At 41.1% G+C, this 16,332-nt stretch overlaps 1 protein-coding gene across 3 annotated transcripts in view; it reads left to right on the forward strand.

The window, feature by feature from the left end:
• The first annotated feature begins 35 nt into the window (after positions 1 to 35).
• The window catches only part of LOC127009993 (discoidin domain-containing receptor tyrosine kinase B-like), a 58,470-nt gene continuing 42,173 nt past the window's right edge, over positions 36 to 16,332 (forward strand). Inside the window, exons 1-3 of one of the 3 annotated variants that reach the window (XM_050883690.1) lie at positions 36 to 1,166; positions 13,333 to 14,194; positions 15,247 to 15,349. In XM_050883690.1, coding sequence (XP_050739647.1) covers positions 14,071 to 14,194; positions 15,247 to 15,349 — 227 coding nt within the window. In that variant the 5' untranslated portion in view covers positions 36 to 1,166; positions 13,333 to 14,070. Of the gene's footprint in view, positions 1,167 to 5,228; positions 5,295 to 13,332; positions 14,195 to 15,246; positions 15,350 to 16,332 lie in introns of those variants that run through there. The other 2 variants (XM_050883692.1, XM_050883691.1) reach the window with 2 other exon arrangements.

Genomic DNA, 16,332 nt, shown 5'->3' on the forward strand with positions numbered 1-16,332 from the left:
TCTACTATTGCTGCTTCTACTCTCACTATTATCCTATGCAAGTTATCTTTTTTTTTTTTTTTTAATTACAAGATATCGTAAGTAAGATTTAGTTTTGTATAATTCCAAATAATGTCAATAGATGCAAGTATATATGTGTAATTAAGTGGTTAAGATTCAATTAAGGCTCCAGCTGGTATCTCCTAATGAAAACAATCTAGTCTTTAGTATGGGAAAACAATAGCTGCTCTTTTTGTCATAACTCAAAAAAAACAGGACAAAATCAGATATTTCTTTCCGTTATTGTCCGTTTCCCATTTGCAGTGTTTTTTTCTTCCATTTGACAGTTATAATTCATTTTGAGTGTTTTGAAGAATAGTTTGTTGTGCATGTGAATAACAACCATGATATAACCATTAAGATATTTTCCATAGATGGGTTAGGTGAGATGCATTAGGTTAGGTTAGGATGGGTTGTGCCAGGCTAGGTTAGGTTTGGTCAGATTAGGTTAGGTCAGGTTAGGGTAGGTCAGGTCAGGTTAAGTAATGTTGATTTTGGTTTAGATTAGAGATATAAATTTATTAGTTTGGTTTAGTCTTAGATTAGAGATTTTGATGTACGTTTGGTCAGGTTAGGTTAAAATTAGCTTGGCTAGATTTTAGATTTAATTTGATTTGGTTTAAGTTGAGGCTGGATTTACGTTGTCACGTTAGGCTAGTGTCACACGATCACGATGTTAACTCTGCGCCTCCCGACGTCAGGCCGCACGCCGACGGTTTAGGAATTTTCAAAACCATCGGCGCCGTCCCCGACACGTCAGTCACCCGTCGGCAGTAAGTCACGACCGTTGGTGTCCATCTCAACAACGTTTCGACTATGGTGGTAACGTAATTCTGGCAACACGACATTTTCTAACGTCTGGAGGCGTCGGGAGTCAAGATCGTGAACGTGTGACACTTAGGTAAGATTTAGTATGGTTAAGATTTGTGAAGTTGTTTATTTATTTATTTATTTAACGATAAGTATCCGTGATGTGCTTCGCGCCGCGCCTTTGTCGTCAGTCCCTGGCGGCGAGGCGCGGGTCGAAGCCGCCCGCTGAGGCGCGTGTTCTCCCACACACTTCATGGCTGTTTTCACACGTGTTTCATCTCGGTACTCTTTCCTGTTGACTTCGAGGAGGCTCAAAGGTAAGTAGACAATATATATGGCAACAGAAAAGCGGTTGGTTAAGTAGAAAACGAGATATCGGGGCGTTAATAAAACCAAGCATGACCCATTGACACAGGTCAGTGTGAAGTGCCAGAATGTTCTCCTTTCTACACGACCACCGCGTGTAACGAAACACATGAGAAATTAATTCACACAAGGAAAGGTTTTGCCGGCGCCGGGGATCGAACCCACGACCAGCGAGACGGGAGAGCCGCTTCTCAACCAGTCTGCCAAAGAGGTACCCCCCTAAGAGTGAGCCATGGGAGGCTGGCCCATCAGGCAGGTCGCTGCACTACAGATATTCGTAGACCCTTCTTTCTCTTACATCAATAATTCCAAAGGCCATAGAAGAGGTTAAACGCGTCCCCGTGAGTCTTCCTTTACGTCGAAGGTGCAGGAACTTTGTCAAACTGCCACCAGGGTCATAAAACTACCCATGGAAAAGCCCACAAATTCTACGACAGCCTTCATTGTTAACGCCTGAAGGTTTGAGAACATGACCCATACTCTTATTATTGTTATTATTCATCAGCACATTAGTCTGAGCCTGGGCGCCAAAGGACAGTATACTCAGATGTTTCCGACCCCCACATTAACCGTCTGTAAAAGGCGACAAGGAGGTTAATCGCCTTCTCATAAGTGCCTTTTTACGTTCATGGTGCAAAGCTTCGACACCCTTCCATCCATTCTTTCCCACTTTCCTGTAACTCCAAATTCACCCACCTCATAGTTCCTCTCTCTTCCATCCATTCCTTCCTTGCCCTTTCTCCTCACCCTCCCTCCCACCCACCCACCTTTCTCTCCCCTCCATATCCTTTCTCCCTCCCTTACATTCTCTCCTATCCCTCTGTAACTCCAAATTCACCCACCTCATAGTTCCTCTCTCTCCCATCCATTCCTTCCTTGACCTTTCTTCTCACCCTCCCTACCACCCACCTAACTTTCTTTCCCTTCCATATCCTTTCTCCCTCCCTTACATTCTCTCCCATCCCTCTGTAACTCCAAATTCACCCACCTCATAATTCCACTTTCTCTTCCATCCATTCCTTCCTTGCTCTTTCTCCTCACCCTCCCTCCCACCCACCTAACTTTCTCTCCCCTCCATATCCTTTCTCCCTCCCTTACATTCTCTCCTATCCCTCTGTAACTCCAAATTCATCAACCTCACAATTTCTCTTTCCCTTCCACTCATTCCTTTCTTGCCCTTTCCTTTCTCCCTTCTCTCCCATCCACCTCACTTTCCCTCCCTTCCATATCCTTTCTCCCTCCCTTACGTTCTCTCCCATCCCTTTGTAACTCCAAATTCACCCACCTCATAATTCGACTTTCTCTTCCATCCATTCCTTCCTTGCTCTTTCTCCTCACCCTCCCTCCCTCCCACCTAACTTTCTCTCCCTTCCATATCCTTTCTCCCTCCCTTACATTCTCTCCCATCCCTCTGCAGCTGCAATTCGCCCCCCTTTCAATTCCTCACTTTCTCACCTTCCCTCCCACCCACCTACCTTTCTCTCCCTTCCATATAATTTCTCCCTCCCTTTCATTCTCTCTTCAATTCGCCCCCCGATCAATTCCTCCCTCTCCCTCCCATACATTCAGCGGAAGGAATATGAAAAATAATAGACATTGACAATAAAGCAATAAGAAGAACAGAATGGGGTTAAAAAACAATACCATATGAGTTAACATGTGGGCAGCAGCGACGTAGTGATTTTTATTCTTTTATATTTTCAGAGCTGTCTCCTTTGCTGCGAAAAAAACAAACAAAACCTTCCATTACCAGTACGCAAAAGCCTATTAGTGCATCCGTCTCACTCTAATGGACAGAACCAGGTTACTCTCATCCAATAGATATATATATAAAAAAGGCAGAATTGGAAGCATATACATTAACTACGCGTGGCCCCGGTGCTCATCTCCGCCTCATTGGCCCTTGAGCCTGTACGTGGTAAGTTAGGTTAGAACTATAGGTAGGTTAGATTATTTGTTGTTATTTTCTTATTTAGATTTTGGATTTAGATTTAGTTTAGTTTGGTTTTAGTTTAGGATAGATGTTGATTTGCTTTCGGTCAGGTTGGGTTAGATTTAGTTTGGTTAAATTTTGATTTAGATAGGTTTATTTTGAATTAGATAGGTTTATTTTGAATTAGATAGGTTTATTTTGATTTAGATAGGTTTATTTTGATTTAGATAGGTTTATTTTGATTTAGATAGGTTTACTTTGATTTAGATAGGTTTATTTTGATTTAGATAGGTTTATTTTGATTTAGATAGGTTTATTTTGATTTAGATAGGTTTATTTTGATTTAGATAGGTTTATTTTGATTTAGATAGGTTTACTTTGATTTAGATAGGTTTATTTTGATTTAGATAGGTTTATTTTGATTTAGATAGGTTTATTTTGATTTAGATAGGTTTACTTTGATTTAGATAGGTTTATTTTGATTTAGATAGGTTTACTTTGATTTAGATTGGTTTACTTTGATTTAGATAGGTTTACTTTGATTTAGATAGGTTTATTTTGAATTAGATAGGTTTATTTTGATTTAGATAGGTTTACTTTGATTTAGATAGGTTTATTTTGACTTAGATAGGTTTATTTTGATTTAGATAGGTTTATTTTGATTTAGATAGGTTTATTTTGATTTAGATAGGTTTACTTTGATTTAGATAGGGTTATTTTGATTTACATAGGTTTACTTTGATTTAGATAGGTTTATTTTTATATAGATAGGTTTATTTTGATATAGATAGGTTTATTTTGATTTAGATAGGTTTACTTTGACTTAGATAGGTTTATTTTTATTTCGATTGGTTTGTTTTGATATAGATTGGTTTATTTTTAGTGTAGGATATATTTACGTCAAGATAAAGAACTCTCACCCCGGGGATACAAGACCGCAGTGTGACATCCGGGTTACCACAGTTTACTTTCCCCAAGTTTCCCCAGGTAATACCCATTTATCCCCCACCGGGAAAGGAAGGATGAACAGCTGGGTGGACTACACGCCGCCTACACTGGCAGGGATTCGAACCAAGGAGGGAGGAGGGTATCAGAACACCTCCCGAAATTGACCTATCTTTCAGCCACTCCTCTTGACTCATGCAGGAGCAGTAAATAGCGGGCTTTTTTCATTATAGATTCCTTTTTTTTGCCCTTGAACTGTTTCCTCTACTGTAAAAACAAAACAAAAGGCCCACAGATTCGTAGCTAGGCACGCTAACCACTTCACCGCGGAGTCGCTTAAATAGATATAACGTAGTATTAATTAAGCTTATTCTGTGCCGCGTTCCCTGACCACACACGATAATATGGAGTGTCCGAACCGTGATTGGATACACCTGCCCTTTACCTGTACCTGCTGAAGTGAGTTAGTGTGTGTGTGTGTGTGTGTGTGTGTGTGTGTGTGTGTGTGTGTGTGTGTGTGTACCTATTTGCTCGTTATTTCTTTTTTTTAAATTTCATTGTATAATTCCTCAATTAAGTGCATGATATTAACACTCTCTCTCTCTCTCTCTCTCTCTCTCTCTCTCTCTCTCTCTCTCTCTCTCTCTCTCTCTCTCTCTCTCTCTCTCTCTCTCTCTCTCTCTCTCTCTCTCTCTCTCTCTCTCTCTCTCTCTCTCTCTCACACACACACACACACACACACACACACACACACACATAATTTCATTTGGCAAAGCATTCTATTCATCCATTATTCAGTGTGTGTGTGCGTGCGTGTGTGTGTGTGTCTGTGTGATGGTGATGATGATGATGATGATGGTGACGATACCCAAGCCCCCCCATCACCACCACCACCATCACCACCAACAACCCAATTTCTCCCCTCTCTCCCCTTTTTTTCCCCTCCTCTTCCCTCCCTTTATCCCTTTGTTTCCCCATTTTCCGGTAATTTATTGTTCTCTCCCTCACCTGCGCTATCTTGCAACCTGGGCTTCGGCAGGTGAGGACGGGAGGAGGGGGAGGGAGGGAGGACAGGTGGGGGGGGGGGGTGGCAGACGGGGGACCAAGGGGAAACTCACCCATTCCATCTCGCCTCAGTGTTTGCTTGAAGGTGGTGGGGTGAGGACGTGCGTTGTGCCTCGGTCCCACGTCTGTGTTGCTGGTCTCTCTCTCTCTCTCTCTCTCTCTCTCTCTCTCTCTCTCTCTCTCTCTCTCTCTCTCTGGTGGTGCACTTTTGAAATATCGTGAATTTACTGTTTTTTATCATTGTTCTTTTTCTCTAATTCGTTAAAAGAGGAGAAAATTAAATGGACGTGTATATTATAATTTTGTTTTTGTGTTTGTAGAGTAAAATAATATTATAATGGAGTTTAGAAGTAATAATAATGATAATAATAATAGTGATAGGTGTTTTTAAAAGTTAGAATGCGTGATGGAATATTTTTATGACGCGATGGTTGTAGTATATTTGTTTGTTAGATTGTAAATTTGTTTGTTATTTCGTGTTTGTGTTTTATCTATCTATCTATCTATTTTTTATTTGTTTATGTATTTATTTTTAGTGTTTTTTAGTGTTTTGTTATTTCTTCTTTTTTTTTCTTTCTTTATTCCTATTTTTATTTTTCATTTTTTCATTTTTTGTTTTTGTGATTTTCTTTCTCTTTTTCTTTGTTTATTGGTCGTTTTTATTTTCAGTATTTTTTTCAGTCTTTATTATTTTTTTCTTTCTTTATTCCTTTTTTTCTCAGTTTTTGTTCTTATAATTTGCTTTCTTTTTTATTTATTTATTTATTGGTCGTTTTTATTTTTCAGTGTTTTTTTTGTCTGTTTTTATTATTTCTTTATTTCTTCCTTTCTTTAGTTATTCGTGTTTTTATTATTTCAGTCTGTTTTCTCTCATCAATTCTCATCTTTATCATTTTTTCTTCGTTTATCTTATTTATTATTCCTTCTCTTCCTTCCTTCCTTCCTTCCTTCTTTCCTTCCGCCTCTGTTTCTCTCCTTCCATCATTCCCTTCCTCCTCTTTTCCTTCCTCCCCCTTTCTCTTCTCTCCTCTTTCTCTCCTTTTCCCTCCTTCCCTTCCTTCCTTCCTTCATCTTCCTATCTTTCTTTTTTTCTTTTTTTACTTCTGTGTTAAAATTGTTCTCTTGTTTTTGTTTTTGTTTGTCGTTTGTTAATGTTTGTTTGCTAGGAAATGTGTGTGTGTGTGTGTGTGTGTGTGTGTGTGTGTGTGTGTGTGTGTGTGTGTGTGTGTGTGTGTTCTTGCCTGTTTGTTCCTGTTTGATGACGTCATATTGTTTGTTTATTTGTTTGTTTGTTTGTTCGTTTCAGTGTTTTGGTGCAGGTGAGTAAGAATGCACAGGTAATTTTCCTTCGCCTCTTCCTTCCTTCCTTCCTTCCTTCTTTCCTTCTTTATTTCCTTCTTTCGCTTGTTTCCTCCTTCTTTTCCTTTCCTTTCTCTTCTCTATCCTTCATTTCGTTTCCCCTCCATCCCTTCTTCCCTCTCTCTTACTCTCAATTGCTTCCTTCCTTCCTTCCTTCTCTCCTTCTTGCCTTCCTTCCTCCGTTATTTCTTTCCTTCCTTCATTTGTTTCCTCCTTTTTTCCTTCCCTTTCACTTCTCTATCCTTCATTTCTTTTCCCCTTCTTCCCTTCTTCTCTTTCTTTTACTCTCGATTGTTTCCTTCCCTCCTTCCTTCCTTCCTTCCTTTTCTCCTTTCCTAATTCTTTCCTTCCTTTTCTCATCTTCTCCCTTCCTCCCCTCCTGCTTTCTTCGCTTACTCCCTTCCTCCCTTTTTTCTCTCTCTCTCTCCCTCTCTTCTTTCTTCCTACCTTCCTTCCTTCCTTCATTCCTCTCTTCCTTCTTCCCTTCCTGGCTTCCTTCCTCCAACTCTTATATTCTTCTTTCCTCCCTCCCTCCTTTCCTTCTTTCTTCCCTGCCTCTTTCTATTCCTTCATCGCTCTCTTTTCTTACCTCCTTTCTTCCCCTTCCTTCCTTCCTTCCTTCCTTCCCTCCTTCCTTTTCCCATTTTGTTATTAAACTGAGGGAGGAAGAAAATGACAAGCTGCCAATGGAGAGAGAGAGAGAGAGAGAGAGAGAGAGAGAGAGAGAGAGAGAGAGAGTACGATGAGAAGAAAAAAAAAGGAAAAAAAGAAGGGAAAAAAGGAAATTAATAATGATGGAAGAAGAGAGAGAGAGAGAGAGAGAGAGAGAGAGAGAGAGAGGTAATCACAGACTTTATTTAATAGTGTTATTGAAAATGTGAATTATATTATTGTTAGTGAAATAATTTACGAAATTGAGCCAAGTACCAATAACACAGAGAGAGAGAGAGAGAGAGAGAAAGGATAATTAGACATCATCTTTGGTTTGGTTCTGCGAAGGAAGGAAGGAGGGGAGGGAGGGAAGGAAGGAAGGAAGGAAGGAAGGGAGTTGAGGGAGACAGAGTGATTGAAAGAAATGAATAAAGAGTGTAAGGAAGAGGAGGAGGAAGATAGGAAGGAATGAAGAAAGGATAGGATGAAAGGAGGGAAGGAGGAATGAAGGAAGAAAGAGAGACAGGAAGGGGAGAAGGAAGGAAGGAAAAGAAGCAACCAAGAAAGCAAGGAGGAGAGGAAGGAGAGAAGGAAAATGAGGAAATAAAAGAGAGAAAGAGGAATAGGGAACAAAGAAAGGAAAAAAAAAGAGAGAATGGAAGGAACGAAGGAAGGAATAAGAAAAATAAAGAACAAATGATGCAAGAAGAGGGGAAGGGAAGGATGGAGGAAATGGAAGAAGGAAGAAAGGAAAAAATAGAAAGGAAGGAAAAAGAAGTAGAAAGGGAAGATGATATTACAGGAGAGAGGAAAAAAAATAATTGAAAGAATGAAAGAAATAAAGATAAAGATAGTGAATAATAGTAGTAGTAGTAGTAGTAATAGTAGTAGTAGTAGTAGTAATAGTAGTAGTAGTAGTAGTAGTAGTAGTAGTAGTAATAGTAGTAGTAGTAAACCTAATCATGATATGTGTGTGTGTGTGTGTGTGTGTGTGTGTGTGTGTGTGTGTGTGTGTATGCCTTGAACGAGTCTGCTTTATTAAACCTACCTTTCCTCCCTTCCTTCCCTCCCTCCCTCCTTCTCTCCCTCTCTCCCTCCCTCCCTCCTTCTCTCCCTCCCTCCTCCCTTCCCTTCCTTCTCTCCCTCCTTTCATCCATTCTTCCCTTCCTTCCTTCCTCCCCTTCCTCTCCTTCCTTCCTCCTCTACCTCCACCTGAGAGAGAGAGAGAGAGAGAGAGAGAGAGTAATGTTTCTTCCTTAAGAGTATGTTTTCCTTTCTTCCTGATAAGGGAAAATGAGAAACAGGAGGAGGAGGAGGAGGAGGAGGAGAAATATGAAGGAAAGGAGTAGAAAAAAGAACCGGGTGGAGGAGGAAAGATGGGAAAAGAGGAAGAGGAGGAGGAAGAGGAGGAGGAGGAGGAGGAGGAGGAGGAGGAAGAGGAGGAGGAATGTGGAAGGAATTTTGAACTTGCAGCAACTACAAGACACGCCGGTTAGAGAGAGAGAGAGAGAGAGAGCGTGCTTGGAGTTAATCAAATTCTCTCTCTCTCTCTCTCTCTCTCTCTCTCTCTCTCTCTCTCTCTCTCTCTCTCTCTCTCTCTCTCTCTCTCTCTCTCTCTCTCCGTGACCTTATTTCCCGTAACTTTTCAACATTCCTTCTTTCCTTCCTTCCTTCCTTCCTTCCTTCCTTCACTTCTGGTCTCCATTACACACACACACACACACAGACACACACACACACACACACACACACACACACACACACACACACACACACACACACACACACACTCAAAATAATGGGTAGTTCTCAGAATGGAATGGAGTTGAAAATTAGCTAGAGAGAAATTGCAGGAGGAGGAAGAGGAGGAGGAGGAGGAGGAGGAGGAGGAGGAGGAGGAGGAGGAGGAGGAAGAAAAGTTGCTGCATCATTTTCCTTCCTCTCTTCCTCTTCCTCTTCCTCTCCTTCTTTCTTCCTCTCTTCTTTTCTCCTCCTCTTCTTCCTTTCCTCCATTTTCCCTCCTTCCAATATTCTACATTCCTCCATTTTCCGATTATGGAGTCTCTCTCTCTCTCTCTCTCTCTCTCTCTCTCTCTCTCTCTCTCTCTCTCTCTCTCTCTCTCTCTCTCTCTCTCTCTCTCGATTGTTTTTTTCTTCATTTTCTTTGTTTTCTTTTCTTCCTTTTTCCTTTTTTTGTTAGTTTTGAAATAAAGAAAATAAAAAAATATGAAAATAGGAAAGAAAGAAAATAGGAAAATAAAATAAAATAAAAACATAATCAGTAAACACACACACACACACACACACACACACACACACACACACACACACACACTCACAAAAATAAGATAGAGAAAGAAAGAAAGGAAACAATAAAAGAGAAATTAAAGAAAGAAAGAAAAAAAACGAAAAAAATAATAAAAGAACAAAGAGAAAAATGTTCAATCAATTTTGTTTCATGTGAGAGAGAGAGAGAGAGAGAGGAAATTTAAGCTTAGTTGATACATTTACGCCTTTCTCTCTCTCTCTCTCTCTCTCTCTCTCTCTCTCTCTCTCTCTCTCTCTCTCTCTCTCTCTCTCTCTCTCTCTCTCTCTCTCTCTCTCTCTCTCTAATAGGAAATTCATGTTTTGGTGTCTCTTTTGCAAAACTTTTACCTCCATCAGCATTTTGGAGGAGGAGGAGGAAGAGGAGGAGGAGGAGGAGGAGGAGGAAGAAGGTGTCTAAATCCATTTAAATAAGTTTAAGAAAATGGTAGATTCAATCCTTCCCCCTTTCTTCTCTCTCTCTCTCTCTCTCTCCTCTCTTCTCTCTCTCTCTCTCTCTCTCTCTCTCTCTCTCTCTCTCTCTCTCTCTCTCTCTCTCTCTCTCTCTCTCTCTCTCTCTCTCTCTCTCTCTGGTATATGTTTTCTTAATTTTCGCTCTTTCTTTTTCCTTAATTGCCTTCTCTTCTCGATTCTCCTCCTCCTCCTCCTCCTCCTCCTCCTCCTCCTCCTCCTCCTTCTTCTTGAGCCAGGATAATTATCAGAGGAAAAAATAAAGAAGATAGTAAGGATGAGGAGGATGAGGGGGAAAGGAGTAAAAAAAAGAGACAGAGAAGAAGAAGGAGAAGAAGGAGAAGGAGAAAGATGATAAAGAGAATAAAAAAGAGAAATAGGAGGAGGAGGAGGAGGAGAATTTGAGGAAAAAGGAGAATGAGAAGAAGGAAAATAATGATAAAAAAAATTAATTAGAAGTAAGAAAAGGAGGAGGAGGAGGAGGGGGAGGAGGAGGAAGAGAAGGAAAAAAGAAGAAGGAGGCGAAGGAGGAAGAGAGGAAGAAGAAGGGGAATATGGAGAAGGATAAGGAAAAGGAGGAGGAGGAGGAGGAAGAAGAAGACAAGTAAGATGAAGTTTGAAATATGTCTTAAATATATATAATTTGAATACTCTCTCTCTCTCTCTCTCTCTCTCTCTCTCTCTCTCTCTCTCTCTCTCTCTCTCTCTCTCTCTCTCTCTCTCTCTCTCTCTCTCTCTCTCCCCGTTGGATAATTTGGTTGCAGTTTTAACAAAGTTGCTGAGTCAGGGAAGTGAGTTGGTGATAATTAACTTATTCTCCTTCTTCCTTCCTTCACTCCTTCACTCCTTCATTCCTTCATTCATTCCTAAGATCCTTCGTTTTTGTTTCTTTCATTTCTGTCTTTCACTCCTTCATTCCTGTCATTCCTTCCTTCCTGTTTTTTTCTTCTTTTTTGATATCCTTCCTTCCTTCCTTCCTTCCTTTCTTTCTTTCTTCCCTCCTTCCTTTCCTTCCTTCCTTCCCTCCTGTTTTTTTCTTCTTTTTTGACATCCTTCCTTCCTTCTTTTCTTCCCTCCCTCCATCCTTTTCTTCATAGTTCCTTCCTTCCTTCCTTCCTTCTCTCCTTCCTTCCTTCATTGATTCCTAAGATCCTTCGTTTTTGCTTCTTTCATTCCTGTCTTTCACTCCTTCATTCCTGTTATTCTTTATTTCCTTTCCTTCCTTCCTTCCTTCCTTCCTTCCTTTCTAACCTCCTAACCTCCTTTCTTCCCTCCTTCCTTCTTTCCTTCCTTTCTGTTTCCGATCCTTCAATTCTTCTCTCCTTCTTGTTTCTTTCAGTTATTCCATCTTCATTCTTGTTTACCTTTCTCCTATTCCTTCTTCTTTCCATCCTTCCTTCCATCATTCCTTATTTCCTTCCTTCCCTCCTAATGTCTTTCCTTTCTCCTTCTTCTTCTCTCTTTCTTTCCTTCCTTCCTTCTTTCTTTTCTTGCCATCTATCTTTCTACTTATTTCTTTCCCTCACTCCTACTTTCATTTTTTTTCCTTCTGTTCAATAATTCTTTCTTCCTTTCATCTTTTCTTTATTTTCTTCCATTCCCCCTATTCTCTTTTTTTTTCCTTCTTTCGTTCCTCTCTCTCTCTCTCTCTCTCTCTCTCTCTCTCTCTCTCTCTCTCTCTCTCTCTCTCTCTCTCTCTCTCTCTCTCTCTCTCTCTCTCTCTCTCTCTCTCTCTCTCTCTCTCTCTCGTGTCCTTTAAACAAAAAATAATAATAAAAAAGCAGAACACTCCTCCTCCTCCTCCTCCTCCTCCTCCTCCTCCTCTTCCTCCTCCTCCTCCTCCTTCAAGGCCAAATCAGTCAAGCACTTATGCGACCTCCCTCCTCCTCTTTCCTCCTCCTCCTCCTCCTCCTCCTCCTCCTCCTCCTCTTCTTTCCTTTTCTCCTTTCGACCACCTGTCCTTTGTGTGTGTGTGTGTGTGTGTGTGGAGAGAGAGAGAGAGAGAGAGAGAGAGAGAGAGAGAGAGAAAGGGAAAGGAAGAGAAAGAAAAAAGAGAAAAGGAGAGAAAGAATAAGAAGATAAAGGAAGGGAGAGGAGAGGAAACAAGAGGAATGGAAAGAAAGAGGAAGAGGGAGAAAGAAGAGGTGTGTATGTATGTATGTATGTATGTATGTATGTATATAGATAGATAGATAGAGATAAATAGGAAGATAAATAGATAGATAAATAGATGTGTGTGTGTGTGTGTGTGTGTGTGTGTGTGTGTGTGTACGCCGCGTGTACATAAGGGCCTGGAGGAAGGCTTACATGGACTGCCAAGTGTCTTTAGGAAGAAATACTGGACGCTAATGTGCGCTTCCTTCCTTCCTTCCTTCATTCCTTCCGTTCTTTCTTTCTTTTTTTCTTCCTTTCTTTCTTCCTTCCTTCCTTCCTTCTTTTCTTCATTTCTTTCTTTCTTTCTATCTTTCTTCCTTCCTTCATTCCTTCCTTCCTTCTTTCCTTCCTTTCTTTTTTTCCTTTTTTTCCTTTTTTACTTCCTTGCTTCCTTCCTTTCTTTCTTTCTTTCTTTCTTTCTTTCTTTCTTTCTTTCTTTCTTTCTTTCTTTCCTTCCTTCCTTTCTTTTCTTCTTTTCTTTCTTTCTTTCTTTCTTTCCTTTCTTCCTTCCTTCCTTCCTTCTTTTCTTCTTTTCTTTCTTTCTTTCTTTCTTTCTTTCTTCCTCTCTTTCCTTCCTTCCTTCCTTTCTTTTCTTCTTTTCTTTCTTTCTTTCTTTCTTTCTTTCTTTCTTTCTTTCTTCCTTCCTTCCTTCCTTCTTTTCCTTTCATTATTTCCTTCATGCAGTTCTTTCTTCCTTTCTTCATTCATTTCTTTTCTTCTTCCTCTCTTCCTGCCTTCCTTTCTTATCCCCTTCCTTTCTTCTTTTCTTTCTTCCTTTATTTTTTTTACTTTTCTTCGTGCGTGACTTTCCTTTCCTTCCCTCTTCTTTCTCTTTTTTTCTTTTTCTTTATTTATTTCTTCCTTCCTTTCTTCCTTCCTTCCTTCCTTCCTTTCTTCCTTTCTTCCTTCCTTCTTTCTTCCTTTCTTGTTTATTCCTTCCTGAAACTTCCTCCTCCTCTTTCTCTCTTCCTCCTCCTCCTCCTCCTCCTCCTCCTCCTCCTCCTCTCCTTCCTCCTTGCACTTTTCTCCATAAATAAGTCTTTATCTTCGAGAGAGAGAGAGAGAGAGAGAGAGAGAGAGAGAGAGAGGGGGGGGGGGGACGCACACACACACACACACACACACACACACACACACGCACAAAGGAAATTAAGACAAAGGAAAAAAAAGAAAAAGAAAGAAAGAGAGAAAGAAAAGAAAAAGTTTGTTACCAATTGTTTTTTTTTTTACTTCAGAATTAAGGAAAACTTTTTATAGACAGTGAAAGAAAGAAAGACAAAAAAAGGAAATTAGATAGGAAAAGAAAAGAAGGAAAAGAACATAAAAAGAAGCAGAAGGAAAAGACAGGAAAAAAATAACTTAGAAATAAACGAAAAAGTGAAAAGAAAAAAAGAAAACAAAAACAAATGTGAAAGAAGGAAAAAAAAAAGATAGAAATTGTGAAAAGAAAGATAGAAGAGAAATTTAAAAGAAAAAGAGGAAAAGAGGAAAAATAGAGAAAAAAAGACTAGTGAAAGTGACTCATTTTCTCTCCCACTTTCATTTTCTCTCCGGTGGTGAAAAGTGAAAGTGATGAAGATGGTGATGAAGAAATGGTGATGAAAATGGTGGTGCTTTTTATCAACTAACCACCACAACCACCACAACCACCACCACCACCACAACCACCACCACCACCACCACCACCACCATCACCTCCACCACCACCACCACCATTTAAAAGTCCCAGAAGCCCATCACCACCATCACCACCACCTCCACCACCATCACCACCACCACTATCACCACCACCACGAGGAATGAGGAGTGAGGGGAGGGGAGGGGGAGGGAATGAGGGTGGAGAGGAGGGAGAGGTAGTCATCCCCTCCTCTCTTCCCCTCCTTTCCCTCCAGTGAGAGGAGAGAAAAGCCCCTCCACCCCCTCTTCCTCCTCCTCCTCCTCCTCCTCCTCCTCCTTTTTTTCCTCCTCCAATCATGAGCTTCTTCCACCTCCTCCTCCACCCACGTCGTTTCTTCCTCCACCTCCACTTCTTCCTCCTCCTCCTCCTCCTCCTCTTCCTCCTCCAGTTGCCTCATCTCTCCTCCGCCCTATGGCTTGGTAAGTATTATTATTATTGTGTGTGTGTGTGTGTGTGTGTGTGTGTGATGATGATAATGATGATGATGATGGAAAGAATATATATAAGTAACCACATTTTTGTCTCTCTCTCTCTCTCTCTCTCTCTCTCTCTCTCTCTCTCTCTCTCTCTCTCTCTCTCTCTCTCTCTCTCTCTCTCTCTCTCTCTCTCTCTCTCTCTCTCTCTCTCTCTTTGTCTTTCTATCTGTTTATCTTTTAATCCTCTCCTATCGCTCCTTTGTTTCCTTCTTTCCTTTCCTTCTTTTCTTTATCTTTTTTTTTATTTCTTTATTTTTTTCCTTCCTTCCTTCCTTCTTCCTTCCTTATTTCTTCTCCCTCCTTTCCTTCCTTACAATTCTTTCTTTCCTTACCTTCCTTTCTTTCCTTATCCTTCGTTTTTCCTTTCTTTTCCTTTCTCTTCCGTTCTTCCTTTTCTCCTCCCTCTTCCTTTTTCCCATACTTTCCTTTCTCTTTCCTCCTTTTCTTCTTCCTTTGTACCTCCCTTCCTCGCTCCTTCCCTTTTCCATTACTCCTTTGCTTTCTTAACATCCTTTCCTTCCTTCTATTCATCTACTCTTTATCCTAATTCTTCACCTTCCTTCTCTCTCTATTTTTATTTGTCAATCCTCTCATACTCTCATCCCTTCGTTTCCTTCCTTCCTCCCTCAATCTCCCTTCTCCCTTCCTCTCTTTTTTTATCCTTTTTTCCTTCTTAAATATCTTTTCCTACCTACCTACCTTCCTTCCTTCTATCCTTCCCTCCGTCTTTCTTCCCTCTCCTATCTTTCCTTCCTTCCTTCCTTCATTCATTTATTCATTCATTCATTTTATCCTTCCCTCCGTCTTCCTTCCCTCTCCTATCTTTCCTTCCTTCCTTCTCTTCTTCCTATTTTTCCCTTCCTCTTTTCTTCCTTAACATCCCTTCCTTTCATTCATTTCTCCTATCTTATCTTTTCACTTTCTACCTCTTTCCTTAAACCCCCCTTCCTTCATTAACCTTCCATCCTTCCTTCTCTCCCCCCCTCCCCCCCCAGGTGAGTGTGGCCGGGCCCTGGGCATGGAGAGCGGTGCCATCCCTGACGAGGCCATCTCCGCGTCCTCGTCCCATGACCTTATCGTGGGCCCGCAGAACGCCAGGTGAGCCACGACGATTACCCCGCGGCACCACCTGTTAGACCTGCCCTCCCTTAATGACTGGGGGGGGGGGGATGGTGTACCTGTATGTGTGGGGGTTGTGTTGTGAGCTGGGGGTTGTGTTGAGAGGAGCGTTGGGTTGTGTTGTAAAGGGTATTGGGTTAAGGTTATGCTGGGGTTTGGTTGGGATTGGATTTTGGTTTGGGTAGGGTTGGGTTTGGGTTGTAGAGGTTGTGTTGTGAGGGGGGTTGAGTTAGGATTAGGTTGGGGTCTGGTTGGGATTAGATTGGGATGGGATTTGGGTTGGGATTGGATTTTGTGTTGGGGTTAGATGGGGTTGGATCTTGGGATTGGGTTGGGGTTGTATTTGGGATGGGGTTGTAGAATTGGTAACACTTCTTGATAAATTTTTCTTCCTTCTCTTTTTTTAAATTTTTCTTTTCCCTCTTTTTCATTCCTCTTTCCTTAGTCTTCTTTTCCTCCTTGATTCATACTTCCTCCCTTTTCCTTTCATTTTCTTTCTTTTCTTTCATGTTTCCTTTCCTTTCCTGTCTCTCTCTCTCTCTCTCTCTCTCTCTCTCTCTCTCTCTCTCTCTCTCTCTCTCTCTCTCTCTCTCTCTCTCTCTCTCTCTCTCTCTCTCTCTCTCTCTCTTTATTTAAATGTTCCTTTCTTGCTCCTTTCTCTCTCCTCTACTCCTTCTCTCCCTTCCATTCGTTTCCCTCCCCATTCCCTTCCCTGCCTTTTCCTTCCCTTTCCATCCCTTTTAGTCCCTACCCTTCCCTTCCCTTCCTTTTCCTTTCCTTCCCATCCCTTTTAGTCCCTACCCTTCCCTTCCCTTCCCTTCCCTTCCTTTCCCTTTCCTTCCTTAACCTTCCTTTCCCTTCCCTTTCTTTCCCTTCCCTTTCTTTCTCTTCCCTTCCTTAACCTTCCCTTCCCTTCCCTTTCCTTCCTTTCCCTTCCCTTCCCTTTCTTTCTCTTTCCTTCC

Source organism: Eriocheir sinensis, chromosome 42 (assembly GCF_024679095.1).
Source record: "Eriocheir sinensis breed Jianghai 21 chromosome 42, ASM2467909v1, whole genome shotgun sequence".
Taxonomy (NCBI): domain Eukaryota; kingdom Metazoa; phylum Arthropoda; class Malacostraca; order Decapoda; family Varunidae; genus Eriocheir; species Eriocheir sinensis.